The sequence below is a fragment of the Astatotilapia calliptera genome, chromosome 7 (assembly GCF_964374335.1).
Source record: "Astatotilapia calliptera chromosome 7, fAstCal68.1, whole genome shotgun sequence".
Taxonomy (NCBI): Eukaryota; Metazoa; Chordata; class Actinopteri; order Cichliformes; family Cichlidae; genus Astatotilapia; species Astatotilapia calliptera.
In genome coordinates, this window is record NC_137428.1 from 68,513,616 (window position 1) to 68,532,317 (window position 18,702).

The following is an 18,702-nucleotide window of genomic DNA, read 5'->3' on the forward strand; positions in this document are numbered from 1 at the left end:
GCAAAAAGTGAAGGGGAGAGTGGGCATCCCTGTCTGGTGCCCCTCAGGAGACAGAAGCTGGAGGATGTCTGGTCATTTGTTCTGATACGAGCCGTTGGGGAATTGTATAATATTCTTATCCAGTTTATGAAAGAGTTTCCAAAACCAAATTTGTGTAAAGTTGCGAATAAAAATTTCCAATTAACTCTGTCAAATGCTTTTTCTGCATCTAGAGATAATATTATGGTTTCGATGTTTTTATCGTATGAGTAGTCTATTAAATTAAGTAATCTACGAGTGTTTGTTGAGGAGTGCCGACCTTTTATGAAACCAGTTTGGTCAGGATGAATTAAGAGGGGGGTCATTTTCTCTAATCTCTTTGAGAGAGCTTTGCAGATTATTTTAAGGTCTACATTTAAAAGAGAAATTGGACGATAGCTTGAGGGAAATAAAGGGTCTTTGCCTGGTTTTAGCAGGAGACTAATGTTGGCAGAATTCATATTTGGTGGTAGTCTGCCCTTTTCCTCGATTTCCTGCAACATGCTGTGGAATACTGGTGCCAAAATTGTCCAGAATTCTTTGTAGAATTCTGCAGGGAAGCCGTCTGGACCTGGAGCCTTATTATTGGGCATACTTATCAGGGCTTCCTGGAGTTCACTTGGCGTCAGTGGCGAATCCAGTTCCATTGCTTGATTGTCTAGTAATTTTGGAAGAGTTACGTTGTCAAGAAACAGATCAATTTCATTTTTAGATGGGTTTATTTGTGGTGAGTATAAAGTTTCATAGAAATCCCTAAAAATGTTATTTATTCTTCCAGGATCATATATTGTGTTCCCCGATAAATCTTTAGCAGCACATATAGTTGTTTTTTCTTTATTTATTTTTAGCTGGTTAGCTAGAAATCGACCTGATTTGTTACTGTGTTCAAAATTCTGCAAGCGAAGTCTTTGTATAAGGAATTGTGTTTTTTTATTAATAATTTCATTTAATTCTAGTTTTGTTTTGCATATTTTGTTCAATGTTTCCTGATCTTGGTGGGACGCGTAGGCTTCTTCTAGTGATTTGATGTTTTTTTCTAATTCCTGAATATTTTTGTTTTCTTCTTTCTTTTTGTGTGATGAGAAAGAAATTATTTTACCTCTCATCACAGCTTTCCCTGCTTCCCATAGAACAGAAGCAGATATTCCGGGAGTGTCATTAAAGTCTAAATATGAAGTCCATTCCTTTTTAAAGTATTTAATAAAGTCTTCATCTTTAAGTAGTGATGTATTAAATCTCCAGTTTTTACTTGGCGTAGTATTATTCTTGTGCATTAGTGTTAAAGATACAGGAGCATGATCGCTGACAGCTATAGGATGAATCTCAGTGTCTGAAATGTCACACAGCAGTGAGCTGCTGACCAAAAAATAATCCAGACGAGAGTAAGAGTGATGAACATGCGAGAAAAAAGTATATTCCTTACTGGTGGGGTGAAGAGAGCGCCATGCATCGCAAAGACCAAAGTCGTTCATATACTGTTTGATTATATTTGTGGACTGCCAATTACGCCGAGTTCCTGTTGTGTTGAGCCTATCCATTTCTTCATTTAGTCCAAGGTTGAGGTCACCTCCAAGAATGAGTGTGCAATCAAGGTGTTCAGAGAGTGCACTAAAAAATCCGTGGAAGAATGAGGGTTCATCAACATTTGGACCATATATACTAACAATACATAGTTTTTTGTTCAATATTGATAGTTTAATAATTAGAAATCTACCCTCTGGATCTATAACTGTATCGAGTACTGTAAAATTAACATTTTTATGTATTAAAATTGCTACTCCCCGTTGTCTAGAATTATAACCGGCTGCAAACACGTTAGGAAACTCAGGTGTTTTAAGTTCATTTAAACCTGTGACAGGTTTGTGAGTTTCTTGTAATAAAACAACATCTGCCTGTAGTTTTTTAAGCTGGTTAAATATTTTTAACCTCTTTCCTCTGGTGCCAGCTCCATTTACATTCCATGTGACAAACCTCAGCATGCCCTTAATTGTGCGTGTATGTTTAATGATGTATGCTGGGTGTTTCGTTTAGACAGGTGGAGAGAATATGGAAACATCCCTTGTTTATAAATAGAAAGAGAAAAAGAAGTGTGGTGAGAGACTCCATAAGTCTGACTATGTGTGTGAATATTCACTAATATGAACAAGCGTGGCTTGCTTATGTGTCCTGCAAGTCTGTGCGTGCTGTGAGGCTGTTGTGAATGTGTTGCCGTTGAGCTGATGTGTTTGCGTGATCGTGTTGTGAAAATATGGAGAAATAGAGGGTGTTGTTTGTAGGTGAGTGGGGAAGTAGGTGACCACAGCAGTGAAAGACAAGAGAAAGAAAGAAACCACATGAACTGTGAGCGACAACAAAAAAAAGGAAACGAAACGGAAACATTCCAATTAAAGCAATGACGGAGGGTGACGGTGTTATATCTGCTATGACATCATATTGATATTACTAGCTTAAACTCATGTTAAAGGAGAGAGTGTGAATGAATAAGAAAAGAGTGTAGCGGGTTCTTATCTGGAGTGCAGTCAATATAACCACGGTGTGGTGCCGGGGTCGCGGTAGAGCTGTCCGTCCACGTAGAGCCGGTCCACAGCGATGACAGCACGGGAGCCTTTCTGGATGAAGCTACGTCGAACTGGGAACAGGACCTTGCGTCGTTCCAGGATCTCTTTGGGGAACTGGTCGTTCACGCTGAAGTCCGTTCCTTTCAGCTCTCTGCCGCGACTCTTCACCTGTTCCTTCTGTTTGAATTGACTGAATTTGGCCACAATAGGCCGTGGTCTCCCGGTCCGCGACCGCGCGCCCCCCAAGCGATGTACTCTATCGAAGTCGATGTTCTTTACGGTGTCCTCCGGCAGCTTCAGGTGGATTTTAATGAAGTTTTTCACCGTTGCCTCTGCGTCCTCTCCGGCAGTTTCTGGAATACCAGAAAACACAAGATTATCTCTCATGCTACGGGCTTGTAGATCGATAACGGACTCTTTTATTTTTTTATTTTCAATGTTTAGCTGGGTCACGTTATCGGTGAGAGATTTAACCGACTCCCGTAGCGTGGCATTTTCAGCGGCAAGCGTTTCCACCTGCTGCTGGCTGAATTCCAGGGATTCTCTCAGAGATTTAAATTCCCGGTGTAAAATCTCCACCAGGGACAGCCTCGCATCGAAACTGGACAATCGCTTGTCGATTGACTCCAGGATTTCTGCGATGTCTTTGCCGGCAGGCAATGTTGTACCGGGGGAGTCTGCCTGGCGACTTCTCTTCGTTGACGGCGTCTCGATTTTGGCCGGGGAAGATGCACTCTGGGCCTTATGCATTACTAAATCTTGAAAACAGCGGTCGATGTAATCTTGGAGAGCGTCTAAACTCTCCCCGTTGTCCTCCAGGGTGTTAGAGATGATAAAACAGATGTTGTTAGTTATATGACAATTGATTAGTATATTTGGTAATACTGAAGCTTGGAAAACCTTTGTTAAACTCTATGCTACCATTTGCTTTTTCTCCGTACATAAATCTCTTGATGAATGAGTTACAGGCAAGGATATGCCCAAAAGTTCAGTTCCTCTGGATGTTTCCATGGAAAATAGTTTCATCACTCATCCAAGTGACTTCTCAAGTGTCACGGATGACTCCCACTGAGACCAGTGTGTCCAGTTAAATTCAGTCGATTTTTTAAAGGAGAGTTGTTAGATGCTGTGCTCATGAGGACAATTAGTTTTAACTTCCAGCACAACACAAAGCTGCCATATTTGATCATCAAAACACTTAACTGAGCAGAATTAAGTGAAACTGTAACATCCTCATACGATGACACACCACATCATTGTTGTGAGAATGCAAACTTTCTAATTGGAAGTTTGCACGGCTGCCAGGAAGGGACAGTTTGGTTTCTGGCTGATGTTAATGAGCGGTCGTTGCTCTCTCGTTCTCTCTGGAATGGCTGCACGGAGGATGTAACACCCAATAAGCGCTGAGGTTGGTGTCCTTGTCAGGAATCAGCCATCCTCAGCTTCCAGGTTAGGAAAATTGGAACCAGAAGATATTCAAATACATCTCTCCACAGCTGCTGATGAATTCCACAAAAAACAAAGTTTGTTAAAAACACCGATTGATCATACATTTATTCAAAAATCATTGATAAGTGGATAACTGCAATATATAGTTTATAATTTCAACAATGTCCTGTAAAAAATGGAACCATATATGTCAGATGTAGCGTGGTGCTTGTGTGAGTACTCATGTTACTAGGTGGGCAGTTCCTGCTTTAAATGCATTCACTTAGATTTAGAAATCTAAGAGGCCAGAAATGTTTGAACTCACGTATGAACCTGAACCAATAGTGTCATGATGCATGCTCGATCATCTTTGATTGAAGAGCATCACAAGTTGATCTTGTTAATCTGGACGCACCTTTTTTTTTAGTGGGAGAAACGTTTCGTCACTCATCCAAAGAAGGTACATCCAGATGAACAGAATCAACTTTTGGGGGTTAAATCAACAGTGTCACTGCCCTCTGCTAAGACTGCAACACTGTCTTTCCCTGATGTTTGCCAGTCTGCATTGCTGACCTTCCACCTGTGTGTTGTCATTCCTCATGCGTCTTCAGTCCAAACCTTATTGGATAGTGATCACTGCCACCTGCTGGCCGGTTTAACAATTTCCAGGCAAAGATTTGAAAATTCAAACTTTTGAAGCTGGACTGTTTATTAAGCTCAGTTAAATGTGCCAAATAAAAAAAGAAATTAAATATCAAATTGCATATATGAGTTTTGACATTTTTTTTTCAATTTACTGGTCAAAACGTTATCTTGCAATTTATTTTTGGATGGTCAGGTAAAAACATCACACTCATGATGTAGTTTTCAAAAACGGAGTTTCCATCAGACTTGATCACAATTTTTGATCACTTTGAATTCCTCATCCTGTTTCACTGTTACAGTTCAAGTTTAATTTCACTCGTTTTTTTTCCTCTGATCTCTGCCTATAAAAAAAATCCCGTTTGTACTTGACCCCACCCATCGTTACTCCTCCACCCACCTGCTTCTGTGCTCATCTTTGGCCTCTTCTTTCTGCCGTCTGCTGTCCATTCACAGTCCGGCCGAAACCATGGTAACATGGTAACACTCGCTGATGGTCAGTTATGAGGTGCATGTGATTATGACCGCTTACCCTAACCTCGTACAGATGTGTATGACAGATACAATAAGGGTGAAATTAGTTTCTCGGGCTTCTTCTGCATTTTGACTTTGTTATTTTTAAATAATGACGTGTGTAATGTATGATGAGTCTAATTTTACCAGTTTGTTTATTACCTGTTAAGGCGCAGATTACTCTAATTATGTCCCGATACATAACACCTTAGAGAAGATTACAGGACTGCTGTTCATGTCATGGATTCTGGGATGTTTCAGTGTTCACAGTTTTGTTTTATTTCTAGTCTGTGGTATTGATTGAGTTCGTTTTAATGTAGTTCAGTAATGTTTCTATTGTGTTTTGTATTTGTTTTATTTGTGTATCATTGCTGTAGTTTCAGCTTTGTCTAATTCCCAGTGTCTTCACTTATCTTGAGTATTTAAAGCCTCAGTTTAATAGTGCTCGTTGTCAGTGTTATCCTCCCTTAGTGCACCTTTGTTAAAGAGCTTCGATTCCACTCTTTGCTGTTTGGTTTTTTGCTCCTTGCTGCTGCCTTGTGAGTCCTCCATTTGGGGCCTTTACTGCAGTTTGCTTCAAACACTTTGCTTCAAATCTTGTTTGATTTACAATCAAACAAACCTAAAAATCATTTAAATGAGCACATTACCATGGAAACAGGAAGATACACGGGCTCTCCCCCTCTATCAGTATTCACCTCAGCTGCGATGCATTGAGAGAACTCACTGGCTTCTGTGTTTTAACATGGGCAGAGTTTAAAAAGAAAATACTCAAGTCTGACACAAAAACATATGGTTTGGTTTAACAGTGGCTCTCACTGAAAACCTGCAAAACTCCAATGGCCTCCCTCTTTAACAGCCTCTCTGAACTTTGACTCAGAGGACAAAGTCAACACTTACAAGAGACAGGGCTACTGCTACTACTAATGGCAAGTCAGCCAGCTTTCAGTACAGTCCAGTTTGACCATGTTCCTTTCTGTTGTGCTGCTGTGGCTCTGTGTTTGCTTCATTGTTCTTCAGCTCAAATCTCGGAGACCCAAGAACTTTCCACCGGGACCCCCTATCCTGCCCCTGCTAGGCAACACTTTGCAGCTGAGCCTGGAGAACCCTTTAAAGGACTTCGAAAGGGTAAGAAAAAAAAATGCTGCAATAAAGAGGATTTTGTTTAAGGTGCATATTGTTATGGCACTGGTGAAATTACTACTATTAGCATTTAAATATGTCTAAATGTCTGGATGCTAATGTAGCCAGTCTGGCCTTAAACTCTGATTGCCGTTAGTTCTCTGCGTTGTGTTGTGCGAATGACCAGAGGACTCAGCTCTCACTTTGCCAGCTGGGTGGATTTATTCTCCCCGAACTGTTTAAAATAAAAACAAAACAGCACAGCGACTTCACTTCACTGGACTTCTGCATGAACACCTTCAAGGGAGAGAGAAGCATAGCGGCCCACATGAGAAGCCACGTGCATGCTCCTATGCTCTGGTCTGAGATGGCTAACTAGCATGTTACAATAAAGTGCTGTACTCGACAGAGAAACTAATTCACACTAAAACATCGAACAGAACTATGAGACAAAATGCAGAAAGGGAACGAGCAGTGTTTGGATTACTTCCAGTTACTTTAACTGTGTTTATTTGCTCTGTAACTGAGAACACTAGCTTACGCTCACCTCTCCTCAGCGGGGCCTCTACACAACTGAGGAAAATAGCGCGCAGCTACAGGAAGTGACTTTGTGGGAAGTCAAAGGTCCCATAAACAAAATAAAAGCTCCCAAAATATAAATACAGAAAATAAACATATATAAATAAACACATATACATAACCAATACTGACAAAGCAAGATAACACTGCAGGATGGATCTTTGGTGAAATATAAATTATTTTTTAATACACCCGTTACACTAACACATCAGGAAATTTTTCTGCTTTTCCTGAAATGAATGAAACCGTTGCTGTTACAAACTGAATGAAACATAATGACAACCAAAAACATCTTGAGCTGTAAGGGCACAAATTACCTGGCAGCAACAACAGTGCACCCGTTTGCTCTGTGTGATTGCAAAACATGAACTTGGCGTCCCAGCAGTACTGCACCTCTTACACAACAGGAGTTTTCTAACATCTTTATGTAGATATTTATTAAATATGTTTATAATTTGAATGAAAGGAAGTTGTTATTTTTTGTCCTTCAAGTTATTTTAAAAACAGTTTTTTTTTTTATAAACAACAGCAGACTACCAATATTTCACCAAAGTACTGCATCAGATAAGATAGTTATTCTACAATGTTGGGTGTGTGTTAGTACAACACACTCATTCGTTTCATAGTTCAGCAGTTATAAAGGAGACAAAAGGTTTTGGTGGGTTAGGACACGCGCCAGCAAGCAAACTGTCCAGGGGCGAGTCTCTTCTGGTTGGACATGAATACATTTGCATCTGATTGGCTGACAATAACCATATCACACAAAGGTGCCATTATGCCCGGTCTTAGATCATGTTACAGCAGGCTGCTATATTAGGAACCACACAAAGCTCTACACAGGAGGTTTGTCCCTAAATGCATTTTATCCTCTCTGTATGTTTTGTAATATTTAAATGCAATGTTTCTATATCATGTGCTCAGCTGTGCAAATATGTTTAGCCCACTTTAAACATATGACTTATCCTGTGCTTGTTATCGCCTTCCCTCCCAGCTGAGGAAGTCTTATGGAGATGTCTACAGTATCTTTATTGGCCCTAAACCAGCAGTAATCATCAATGGGATGAAGGCCATAAAGGAGGCCATGGTTAGGCTAGTGATTTTGCTGGACGACCTCAAGACTTGTTTGTTAATGATGTCACCAAGAGTAAAGGTAGGAATGGATGTTTGTGTCTGTGTGTGCCTGTATGTCTGTGTCTATATGTCAGGTTGAGTATCAGACGCCACCTCTCTGGGGACATCTCAGGCCCTCCAAGGTTTGGAGGCCTATCTCCCCCTACCACCACTTCCCCTGCCAATGGCGGACTCCCTCAGGTGTCGGTGCGTTGGTGGTTCTTTGTGTCTGGGGGTGGGCGTCCAGGTACACACCGGCTCACTCCTTGGCGGCCGCTTATCGGGGCCTGGAGCCTGGGGCTCGCTCGGGCCCCTTTGGAGGTGGGGTGCCCCCGGCCTCTCGGCCTGGGGCTCGGTCACTCAGGCACAGCTGGCTGCCGGCGGAGCTCACGGGCGCGTCACTGCAACTCCCCCTGGCTTCTGCTCCACGGCTGCTGAGTGAGCTCTTTCTGGAACAGTGGCGCGGCTGCCCCTCTGTTGGTCTTCCTTGGTCTCTTGTGTTCTGGGGACCTCTGGATGTCTGGAGTTTTGATCTCCTCCATACCTGCTTCATGCCCTGGAGGACGGGGCTGTGGCCCCCCCACACTCCCTAGCAGATCGTTACATGGGGAAACCTTTGGAATGCAAGCATGCTGATCCACACAGGTATGCTCACAGGTGTGCACACGGGTATTCACAGACGCGGACTACAGCTTTCTTGGCTGCTGCCTCAAAGCACATTGTGCGCTGTCTATCTTGCGTGCTGCACAATATCGTTTATTATTTAGTATCTACTGTTATCTACTGCTAGCTAGTTTATTGTGATGGTGCTGTTTTTTATTATGTTGCTCTTTGTTGTTTGCTTTCTCTTCTGTTTTTTTTCTCCATACAGGTGACCCAGGTGTTTTTTTTTTTTTTTTCTTTCTTTCTTCCCCCCTTCTCACCGTCTCTTCTCCCCTTTGGTTTTCTTTCTCTCCCTCTCTTTCTTTCATTCTTTCTCCCTGTCCTATCCCCCAGTCATGTCTGTCCCGTTTGTAGCAACTGAAAATAAAATAAATTCATAATTATAATAAAGGTCAATCAAATGGACCAATATGGCAAGACCATGATGATCCACTTGGTAAAATAAATCCGCTTGGCATCTTTCTTGGCCTTAAGACAACAATTCTGATGCTAAAGATCCAAACGGGACACACAAAAAACAAAAAAAACAAAAAGATGTCACCAAGAATAAAGGTAAAGCAGGTATTATATTGTATAGGACACATTTTTGTCTTTATATTTTTATCATTTGGTATGCAGTATATGCACATTTCACCTTTGTTCTTCTTGCATTATTATCTCAGGAAATGACTTTGAGGTAACACTCAGATAAGAGTGTTTTATACACTGTGTCAGTAACATGTCACAGTAGTATTTGACATGTGAAACAAATGAAAAGGAAATAAGAGCACTTTGTGTATGTCTTTGTAAAAGGCATCTCAACATAGTGTGCAAAAATCACAGAGCGTAAGCATGTTGGAAATATGATACACTGATAAAAAAGCATCTGAAAGAGGCAAAACAGTGAGAGTTAAACCGTGGCTACACCAGAGTTTGTTTCTCTTTAAGAAAACCAGTTTTTTGTTCAGTGTTCATGTGAAACAGGACGTGTGGCAGGCAGAGAGTGAACCCAGTGTGCAGGACTCAGCAGATACACTTAGATCACATCTTTATTAATGCTGGAAATGAGACAAAGCAACTATCCATCCATCTTCATCCGCTTTATCCGGGGCCGGGTCACGGGGGCAGCAGCCTAAGCAGAGAGGCCCAGACCTCCCTCTCCCCAGCCACCTCCTCCAGCTTATCCGGGGGAACACCAAGGCGTTCCCAGGCCAGCCGAGAGATATAATCTCTCCAGCGTGTCCTGGGTCTGCCCCGGGGCCTCCTCCCGGTGGGACATGCCTGGAACACCTCACCCAGGAGGCGCCCAGGAGGCATCCTTGTCAGATGCCCGAACCACCTCAGCTGGCTCCTTTCGATGTGGAGCAGCAGCGGCTCTACTCTGAGCCCCTCCCGGATGGCCGAACTTCTCACCCTATCTCTAAGGGAGAGGCCAGCCACCCTTCGGAGGAAGCTCATTTCTGCCGCTTGTATCCGCGATCTCGTTCTTTCAGTCACTACCCACAGCTCGTGGCCATAGGTGAGGGTAGGGACGTAGATCGACCGGTAAATTGAGAGCTTCGCTTTTACACTCAGCTCCCTCTTCACCACGACGGACCGGTGCAGCGTCCGCATCACTGCAGCTGCAGCCCCAATCCGTCTGTCGATCTCCGGCTCCCTTCTCCCATCACTTGCGAACAAGACCCCGAGATACTTGAACTCCTCCACTTGGGGCAGGAACTCATCCCCGACCCGGAGTGGACACTCCACCCTTTTCCGGCTGAGAACCATGGCCTCAGATTTGGAGGTGCTGATCCTCATTCCCGCTGCTTCACACTAGGCTGCGAACCGTTCCAGTGCGAGCTGGAGGCCCTCACCCGATGAAGCCAACAGAAACACATCATCCGCAAAAATCAGAGATGAGATTCTGAGCCCACCAAAGTTAAAGCCCTCCACCACTTGGCTGCACCTAGAAATCCTGTCCATAAAAATTATGAACAGAATCGGAGACAAAGGGCAGCCCTGGCGGAGCCCATCACCCACCGGGAACGAGTCCGCCTTATTGCTGGCAATGCGAACCAAGCTCTTGCAACGGTTGTATAGGGATCGAATGGCCCGTAGCAATGGGCCAGACACCCCATACTCCCGCAACACCTCCCACAGGACACCCCGAGGGACACGGTCGAATGCCTTCTCCAAGTCCACAAAACACATGTAGACTGGTTGGGCAAACTCCCATGCACCCTCAAGTATCCTCGAGAGGATAAAGAGCTGGTCCAGTGTTCCGCGACCAGGACGAAAACCGCATTGTTCCTCCTGTATCTGAGGTTCGACTATGGAGACTCTGAACATGGTCCATTCGGACTCAATGTCCCCAGTCTCCCTCGGAATGCTGTTGAAGCTCTGCCGGAGGTGTGCGTTGAAGATCTCGCGGACTGGGCCTCTGCTAGACGTTCCCAGCACACCCTCACTACGCGTTTAGGTGCACCGGGTCTGTCCAGCGTTTTCAGCAGGTTGGTTCCAGAGTCCAAGCCATGCGTAGAGGTGAGCCCGACTATATCTAGCCGGTACCTCTCAACCTCACGCACAAACTCAGGCTCCTTCCCCACCAGAGAGGTGAAAGTGAAACCAACTAGGCTGTTTGATCGAAACTTAAAGTGTGGTGTGACGTGAGAGCAAGTATATAAATAACTAGGCTTCCGTTTGTGCTTCAGACCTGGAGTTGTGTGTTTTGTCTTAAGGTCTCCATATCCAGAAATGTAGAATAAAGATCATTTTTTAAAGTAAAAGACCACTTTGAGCCGTGTCTTTCTTGGCCCTAAAGAATCGAAAAGAACTGAAATTTAATACCCGGTAACACTATCCCGGGCAGGGTAAATTGTTCCCTCGATGTTTTCTTCATAAGGGTCTTTTGAAAGCAACTAAACAAAGAGAAAACACTGTTACGACCCATCTAGGGCCAGGAAATAACACGAGTGAGGCACTCGCGCTCCCCCCAAACACCCAAGCAGCGGCAGGGAACAAATCTGTTCTTTACAGTGGGGCAAAAAAGTATTTAGTCAGTACCGATTGTGCAAGTTCCCCCACTTAAAATGATGACAGAGGTCAGTAATTTGCACCAGAGGTACACTTCAACTGTGAGAGACAGAATGTGAAAAAAAAAAATCCATGAATTCACATGGTAGGATTTGTAAAGAATTTATTCGTAAATTAGGGTGGAAAATAAGTATTTGGTCACCTCAAACAAGGAAAATCTCTGGCTCTCACAGACCTGTAACGTCTTCTGTAAGAAGCTTTTCTGTCCCCCACTCGTTACCTGTATGAATGGCACCTGTTTGAACTCATCATCTGTATAAAAGACACCTGTCCACAGCCTCAAACAGTCAGACTCCAAACTCCGCCATGGCCAAGACCAAAGAGCTTTCGAAGGACACCAGGAAAAGTATTGTAGACCTGCACCAGACTGGGAAGAGTGAATCTACAATAGGCAAGCAGCTTGGTGTGAAAAAATCAACTGTGGGAGCAATCATCAGAAAATGGAAGACATACAAGACCACTGATAATCTCCCTCGATCTGGGGCTCCACGCAAGATCTCATCCCGTGGGGTCAAAATGATCATGAGAACGGTGAGCAAAGATCCCAGAACCACACGGGGGGACCTGGTGAATGACCTGCAGAGAGCTGGGACCAAAGTAACAAAGGTCACCATCAGTAACACACTACAACGGCAGGGAATCAAATCCCGCAGTGCCAGACGTGTTCCGCTGCTGAAGCCAGTGCATGTCCAGGCCCGTCTGAAGTTTGCCAGAGAGCACATGGATGATACAGCAGAGGATTGGGAGAATGTCATGTGGTCAGATGAAACCAAAGTAGAACTTTTTGGTATAAACTCAACTCGTCGTGTTTGGAGGAAGAAGAATACTGAGTTGCATCCCAAGAACACCATACCTACTGTGAAGCATGGGGGTGGAAACATCATGCTATGGGGCTGTTTTTCTGCCAAGGGGACAGGACGACTGATCCGTGTTAAGGACAGAATGAATGGGGCCATGTATCGTGAGATTTTGAGCCAAAACCTCCTTCCATCAGTGAGAACTTTGAAGATGAAACGAGGCTGGGTCTTCCAACATGACAATGATCCAAAACACACCGCCCGGGCAACAAAGGAGTGGCTCCGTAAGAAGCATTTGAAAGTCCTGGAGTGGCCTAGCCAGTCTCCAGACCTCAACCCCATAGAAAATCTGTGGCGGGAGTTGAAAGTCCGTGTTGCTCGGCGACAGCCCCAAAACATCACTGCTCTCGAGAAGATCTGCATGGAGGAATGGGCCAAAATACCAGCTACTGTGTGTGCAAACCTGGTAAAGACCTATAGTAAACGTTTGACCTCTGTTATTGCCAACAAAGGTTATGTTACAAAGTACTGAGTTGTATTTTTGTTATTGACCAAATACTTATTTTCCACCCTGATTTACCAATAAATTCTTTACAAATCCTACCATGTGGATTCATGGATTTTTTTTCACATTCTGTCTCTCACAGTTGAAGTGTACCTCTGGTGCAAATTACTGACCTCTGTCATCATTTTAGGTGGGGGAACTTGCACAATCGGTGGCTGACTAAATACTTTTTTGCCCCACTGTATAATGTGACAACAAAATGGGAATGTCAACACTTCAGGGTGAGCCAAGGCCAAAATAATAAACAAAGCTAAAATCTAAACAAATCCCGCACCCCTGACCTTACCAAAAGTCAAAAGTAACGACAGGGTCTGACCTCCTTAACTAATTCAAAACAGGAGAAAACTGGTGGTCAAAAGAAATGGCAGCTCACCCCTACCCACTCCACTTCCACAACTGTCAAAACAGCACTGCAGGGGTACACTGCTGGGTCGTGAGGAGAAACGCGAGAACCTCTCCCACCGCAGCACTCCAGCCTCCTTTTAATGGGCTGGAACCAGTCACGTCGGAGCTGTATATCCACACACCAATCGGAGCAGGGCCCTGGCACAGCTGAATTAACATAAACAGATGCATTGACTGCACAAAACAAACACATAAAAATAGGGTCAAAGACCCCAGACCAGACAGTTCAGGCTCCACCAGCCTCCTGAAAGCCAGGTTGCTTCACTTTTCTAGTCAAACACTTAAAAAGAGGCAGCATGGCGGCTCAGTGGTTGTCTGGTGGTCTCCCTGTGTCTGCGTGGCTTTTCTCCTGGTTCTCTCTCCCAGAAGGTTGATTCTGTTCATCTAGACATAGTGTTTTCAATGGGAGAAACGTCTTCTTCAGTCTTACTTACATGGATGATTGAGCATGCACCAAGACATTTTAATCCTGGTTCTCTGGTTTCTTCCGTCATTAAAACATGCTCTCTGTGTCGGAGCATGTCACTCTCATCAAAGACCTTTTTAATCTCAAGAGTGTAACTTCTCGGTCAAATAAAAGATGAAATAAATATTACTAATACTAAATTCTTGAACTTTGCTGACAATGTCCAATTGTGTAGTTTGGCACTGTTAACACGACAATCCCAAACTAGATACTGCATGTGTACCATCAGCATGACTCTGTAAAGTGTAATGGTACTAAAAAGGTCTGCATGCAGTTTATACCTGTCACCCAGCGATTTTAGTGAATTTTCTCTACATTAACACAATTTAGAGTTCTAGAACATAACAGCAGTGATGATCAAAGGTTCAAATAGATGATTCTTAAGTTTGTTGTTCCCCTTTTGTGTTGGTGAACTTGTTGTAGGGGTTATTCTGGCAGATTATGGCTCTAGTTGGAGGGAACATCGTCGCTTTGCTCTGATGACTTTGAGGAACTTTGGTCTGGGGAAGAACTCGATGGAGGACAGGATTCATGAAGAGATTAAATACACCGTCAGTACCCTGGAAAAGAGCATTGGTATGTCATTTAACATAGAATTGTTCATTGTGCTGTTGTTTCTGTTGTTCTTGTGTATTCCTTTGGTTTTTATAACTTACATTACGCCTCCCACAGGTAAAACCATGAGTCCTCAAGTTATGTTTCACAATGCAGCGTCCAACATCATCTGCCAGGTCCTGTTCGCTAGACGCTACGAGTATGACAATGCGCTAATCAAAGTGATTGTTAGGTGCTTCACTGAGAATTCCAAGATAGCCAATGGCCCGTGGGCTATGGTGAGTAAAACAGCAACAAAATGATAAAATAAAAGAAATGACTTAATTATTGCAAATACAGCGTCCTGTAACCATCTTCTGTTACAACTGAAGCATAGAGGAAAATAAACGATTGTCCTTCTTTGCAGCTGTATGACTCTTTTCCTTTAATTCGTTACCTACCACTGCCCTTCATGAAAGCCTTCAAGAATGCAGAGGTAACATTTAAAATCCCTTTAATTACATTGAAATAATCTGTGGATTTCATCAATATTAAGAAAAAGTCAATGCTAATACAGTCATAGTTACTTGTGTTTTTTTAGACAGTTGAAAATCTTGTAAATGAGTTTATAAGAGAGCACAAGAAGACCCGAGTTCCCGGAGAGCCACGGGACTTTGTTGACTGCTATCTGGATGAACTGGAGAAGGTGTGTGTGAAATGAGGAGTTTACTATCCCAGATATTATAATAAAGCAATTGATTACATTTAAAATAACTATAAAAAATAGATTTTACATTAAGGAGACTACACATATGGCTGTGACCTTTTCACCCTGTAACAACAAAGTTGAATTTCCTTATTTGCATAAATCATTCCTCTGACTCAGAGAGGCGATGATGGGTCTTCATTTTCAGAAGACCGGATCTGTCTGTACGCTTTAGACCTTCACTTTGCTGGCACTGACACTACATCCAACACCCTACTTACTGGATTTCTTTACCTTATGAACTATCCGCATGTACAAGGTAAACCTGCATATTTTCTTCTTTTCTTTCAGTTCAACTGATGTTTGTCCATTTAAAATTGGTTGCACTTACCTTTGTGTGACACATGCCACTTATATGCTGTAGACTATGACAATCAATGGAAAGCAACTATTTTCAGCCGATTGGTTTAACTCAACATACTGCTGATTCACTGAACATATTTGGTATAATGTTGTTGTGTATCATTGCTTGTGGTGACTGCAGTGTGTAGACGGTAACGTGTTGCCCTGCTCTGGCAGAACGGTGTCAGCGGGAGATAGACCGAGTGTTGGAAGGGAAAGACCGGGTCAGTTTTGAGGACAGACACAACATGCCCTACGTGCAGGTGCCGTACAGCAAAGTTTTATTCACTATTGAACTTATTTTTAAGGTTCCCACCTGGTTCTGGGTGCACACATACATTCTGCTCCAAGCCAAAGCATGAGAAATGTCTTCTCTTCATCCAGGCTGTGATTCATGAGATACAGAGAGTTGCCAACACTGTTCCTCTCAGTGTCTTCCACTGCACCACTAAAGACACAGAGCTGATGGGTTATTCCATTCCCAAGGTAAGGGCCAACTGGTTAAATAGGTAGAGGCAATAAAGTGACGAGCATCCTTAATGGTTTTGAGGTTGATTTCGTCCTCAGGGAACAATGATCATCGAGAATCTGACCTCAGTGCTCAGCGAGGAGGGACAGTGGAAATTCCCTCATGAATTCAACCCTGAAAACTTCCTCGATGACAAAGGAGAGTTTGTTAAACCAGAGGCCTTCATGCCTTTCTCTGCAGGTACATGAAGACACGATTCACATACCGACATAGATGATTAAATCTTCTGTCGTAGATGATACTGAGGTATTTTTTTCAACGTCTCAGGTCCTCGGGTGTGTCTCGGAGAGGGTCTGGCTCGCATGGAGCTCTTCCTCATCATGGTGACTCTGCTGAGGAAGTTCAAGTTCATCTGGCCCGAGGACGCAGGAGAACCAGACTTCACTCCAGTCTATGGGGTCACTCTGACTCCCAAACCTTACCGCATGAAAGTCCAACTCAGAACGCCGCAGTGAGGTCACAAACTAACCATGGAAATCCTGGAAATCCTGGTGGGAACGCATCTGGGATACTATTAAGTGAAAGATTATAGAGCATTCCAGTTTTTGTCTTCTGTTGTATTATTGAAACAAGAAATAAACACATGAAACTCCCCTTTATGTTTCTAACAGTTCCTGCAGTCTAAATATTTATTTTCACACAGTCCTTTTTTTCTTACTGTAGCATCCCCGGTTGAAAAGATGGTCTCTCAAACTGATGGTTCACAATCCTTTTATTAAACAGCCGTGTATGTGAACACACCGTAAGAGCTACAACATACAGAATAAAAGACTATTAGTAAATCAAACAGTGTGTTACCTTTAACCCTTTGACTTATTCATTTATTACAAATTAATTCTCCTTACCTTACATAACAAATAACACTAAAACTTGTAAATTATTGCATATAACAGGGAGATCGTTGCATCGCTGCCTAAACATGACGAGGTACGTTAGCGCCCTCTAGTGGGTGAAAACTTAGCCTTTATGCTTAGTAGCGGTCAGCAGCTACATGCTCCGTAAAACAACAAAATGCATATCTACAGGACAAACTTTGTTACAAACCTTGTTCCCTCATCAACCAGGTGCTAAGAAACTGCTTTCGACTCAGTGTTGCACCTTAATAGCCGTTCTTTTCCCCATTCCTGTCCAGAGCACACCTCTCTGTGCATTAAAACTCGCGCTTCTGCCATATGGTTTACGCCACTTGATTTACTGCACCTTGTCGCTCTGTGACTTTCAAAATAAAAGCATTCACTCCAACAATATAATAGCCACTCATAAGTTTACAAAACACTTTACCAAATATTAATGAGGTCATTTACACTTAGCTCACAGCTCTAAACATGGACTAAAGGCAGCTACCAGCCAAACAACGTTAAAACATCAAGCAACCACCTTACAAAAGTCTCTTGCACTACTACAGGCGTCTGACCACTGTCAACAGTCAGTTTTCTTGTCCCGGGCTCTGTGGGGCTGGGCGACGCTGCTGTTCTGGGCCCCGGTCCGGATGGGCCTGGGCCCCTGTGACGGAGTTACACCGTCCCGGGCTGCAGACAGCTGATCTGGGCGCATACACGCACCACCACCATTAGTTTCTACAATTACCGTGGCTGCGCGTCTTTTCGTCGACCGGGCAGATAAACAAAAAGGGGTGAGAGGTATATTTTGAGCGGCGCAGAGGGTGGCCAACATATTTTCCCACTTACCTTTAATAAAGCCGGTCGCGTAGACTCGCTGTGATCGCCGATTATACGGGGGTTATGCAAGCCGATGGTATGGTGTTCCGGGGTTTAAATGGTGGGTTCGCGCGCGCTTGAAAGATCACGTGAACTGCATTATTTTTTTTGTTTGTTTTTTTTTGTTATTGTGAAACACTGTAGGCTGCCTGGAATTGGCCATAAATGTCTCTATATACATATATGTATTGTAGGAATACAGCTGGAAATAAGCTGAGGGGGAAAGATTGTTTGGTAAAAGGAATAATAAAGAGCTTGCAGAGAAAAGCGTCTGGACTTCTTTAAGTTGCTTGAAGACGTTTCACCTCTCATCTGAGAAGCTTCTTCAGTTCTAAGGTCAAATGGTGGAGAGTCCATGGCTCCTTTGACTACGATGACCTGGATGACTGAGAACCTTCACAGACAATAATAAAGAGATGACTATTATGCCTAGTGGGAGGGGCCATGGGGTATAAAAGAAGGCTGTCAGGGCCTACCTGGTTTCTTTTCAGTGAGATGTTACAGAGAGGGTAACATGCAGACTGTGTTTTGTATATAGATGTATAGATGTTGTATATATGTTTGTTTTGTGTTGACTTAAGTTAGTTTCCTATTTTCTTTGTAAATAATCTCTATGTCTGTCTCCACGTTGGTTGAGTGTGGAGTAAGTGCATATGAGAGCATGAGGGTGGGAATGGATGTTTGTGTCTGTGTGTGCCTGTATGTCTGTGTCTATATGTCAGGTTGGGTATCAGACGCCACCTCTCTGGGGACACCTCAGGCCCTCCAAGGTTTGAAGGCCTATCTCCCCCTACCACCACTTCCCCTGCCAGTGGCGGACTCCCTCAGGTGTCGGTGCGTTGGTGGTTCTTTGTGTCCGGGGATGGGCGTCCAGGTACACACCGGCTCACTCC

The 18,702-nt window shown here is 43.5% G+C and overlaps 1 protein-coding gene and 1 pseudogene across 2 annotated transcripts in view; both read left to right on the forward strand.

Annotated features, from left to right (window-relative positions):
* The first annotated feature begins 6,064 nt into the window (after positions 1-6,064).
* The window catches only part of LOC113027176 (cytochrome P450 2F2-like), a 42,386-nt pseudogene continuing 29,748 nt past the window's right edge, over positions 6,065-18,702 (forward strand). The window contains exons 1-6 of the transcript XR_013910168.1: positions 6,065-6,287; positions 7,852-8,010; positions 14,344-14,496; positions 14,593-14,753; positions 14,882-14,950; positions 15,056-15,166. The product of XR_013910168.1 is annotated as a cytochrome P450 2F2-like (transcript). The remainder of the gene's footprint in view (positions 6,288-7,851; positions 8,011-14,343; positions 14,497-14,592; positions 14,754-14,881; positions 14,951-15,055; positions 15,167-18,702) is intronic.
* LOC145429838 (cytochrome P450 2K1-like) lies at positions 15,354-16,685 on the forward strand. The gene is made up of 5 exons (XM_080303982.1): positions 15,354-15,479; positions 15,705-15,825; positions 15,947-16,048; positions 16,130-16,271; positions 16,359-16,685. Exons 2-5 carry the CDS (start codon positions 15,811-15,813, stop codon positions 16,544-16,546), a joined length of 447 nt encoding a protein of 148 aa, XP_080160108.1. The 5' UTR covers positions 15,354-15,479; positions 15,705-15,810; the 3' UTR covers positions 16,547-16,685.

Excerpts from the sequence above, each read along its gene's own strand:
- LOC145429838 (XM_080303982.1), top strand. Across the intron at positions 16,049-16,129 it reads TGGGTTATTCCATTCCCAAG|GGAACAATGATCATCGAGAA; the intron begins GTAAGGGCCAAC and ends TTTCGTCCTCAG. Across the intron at positions 16,272-16,358 it reads CTTCATGCCTTTCTCTGCAG|GTCCTCGGGTGTGTCTCGGA; the intron begins GTACATGAAGAC and ends TCAACGTCTCAG.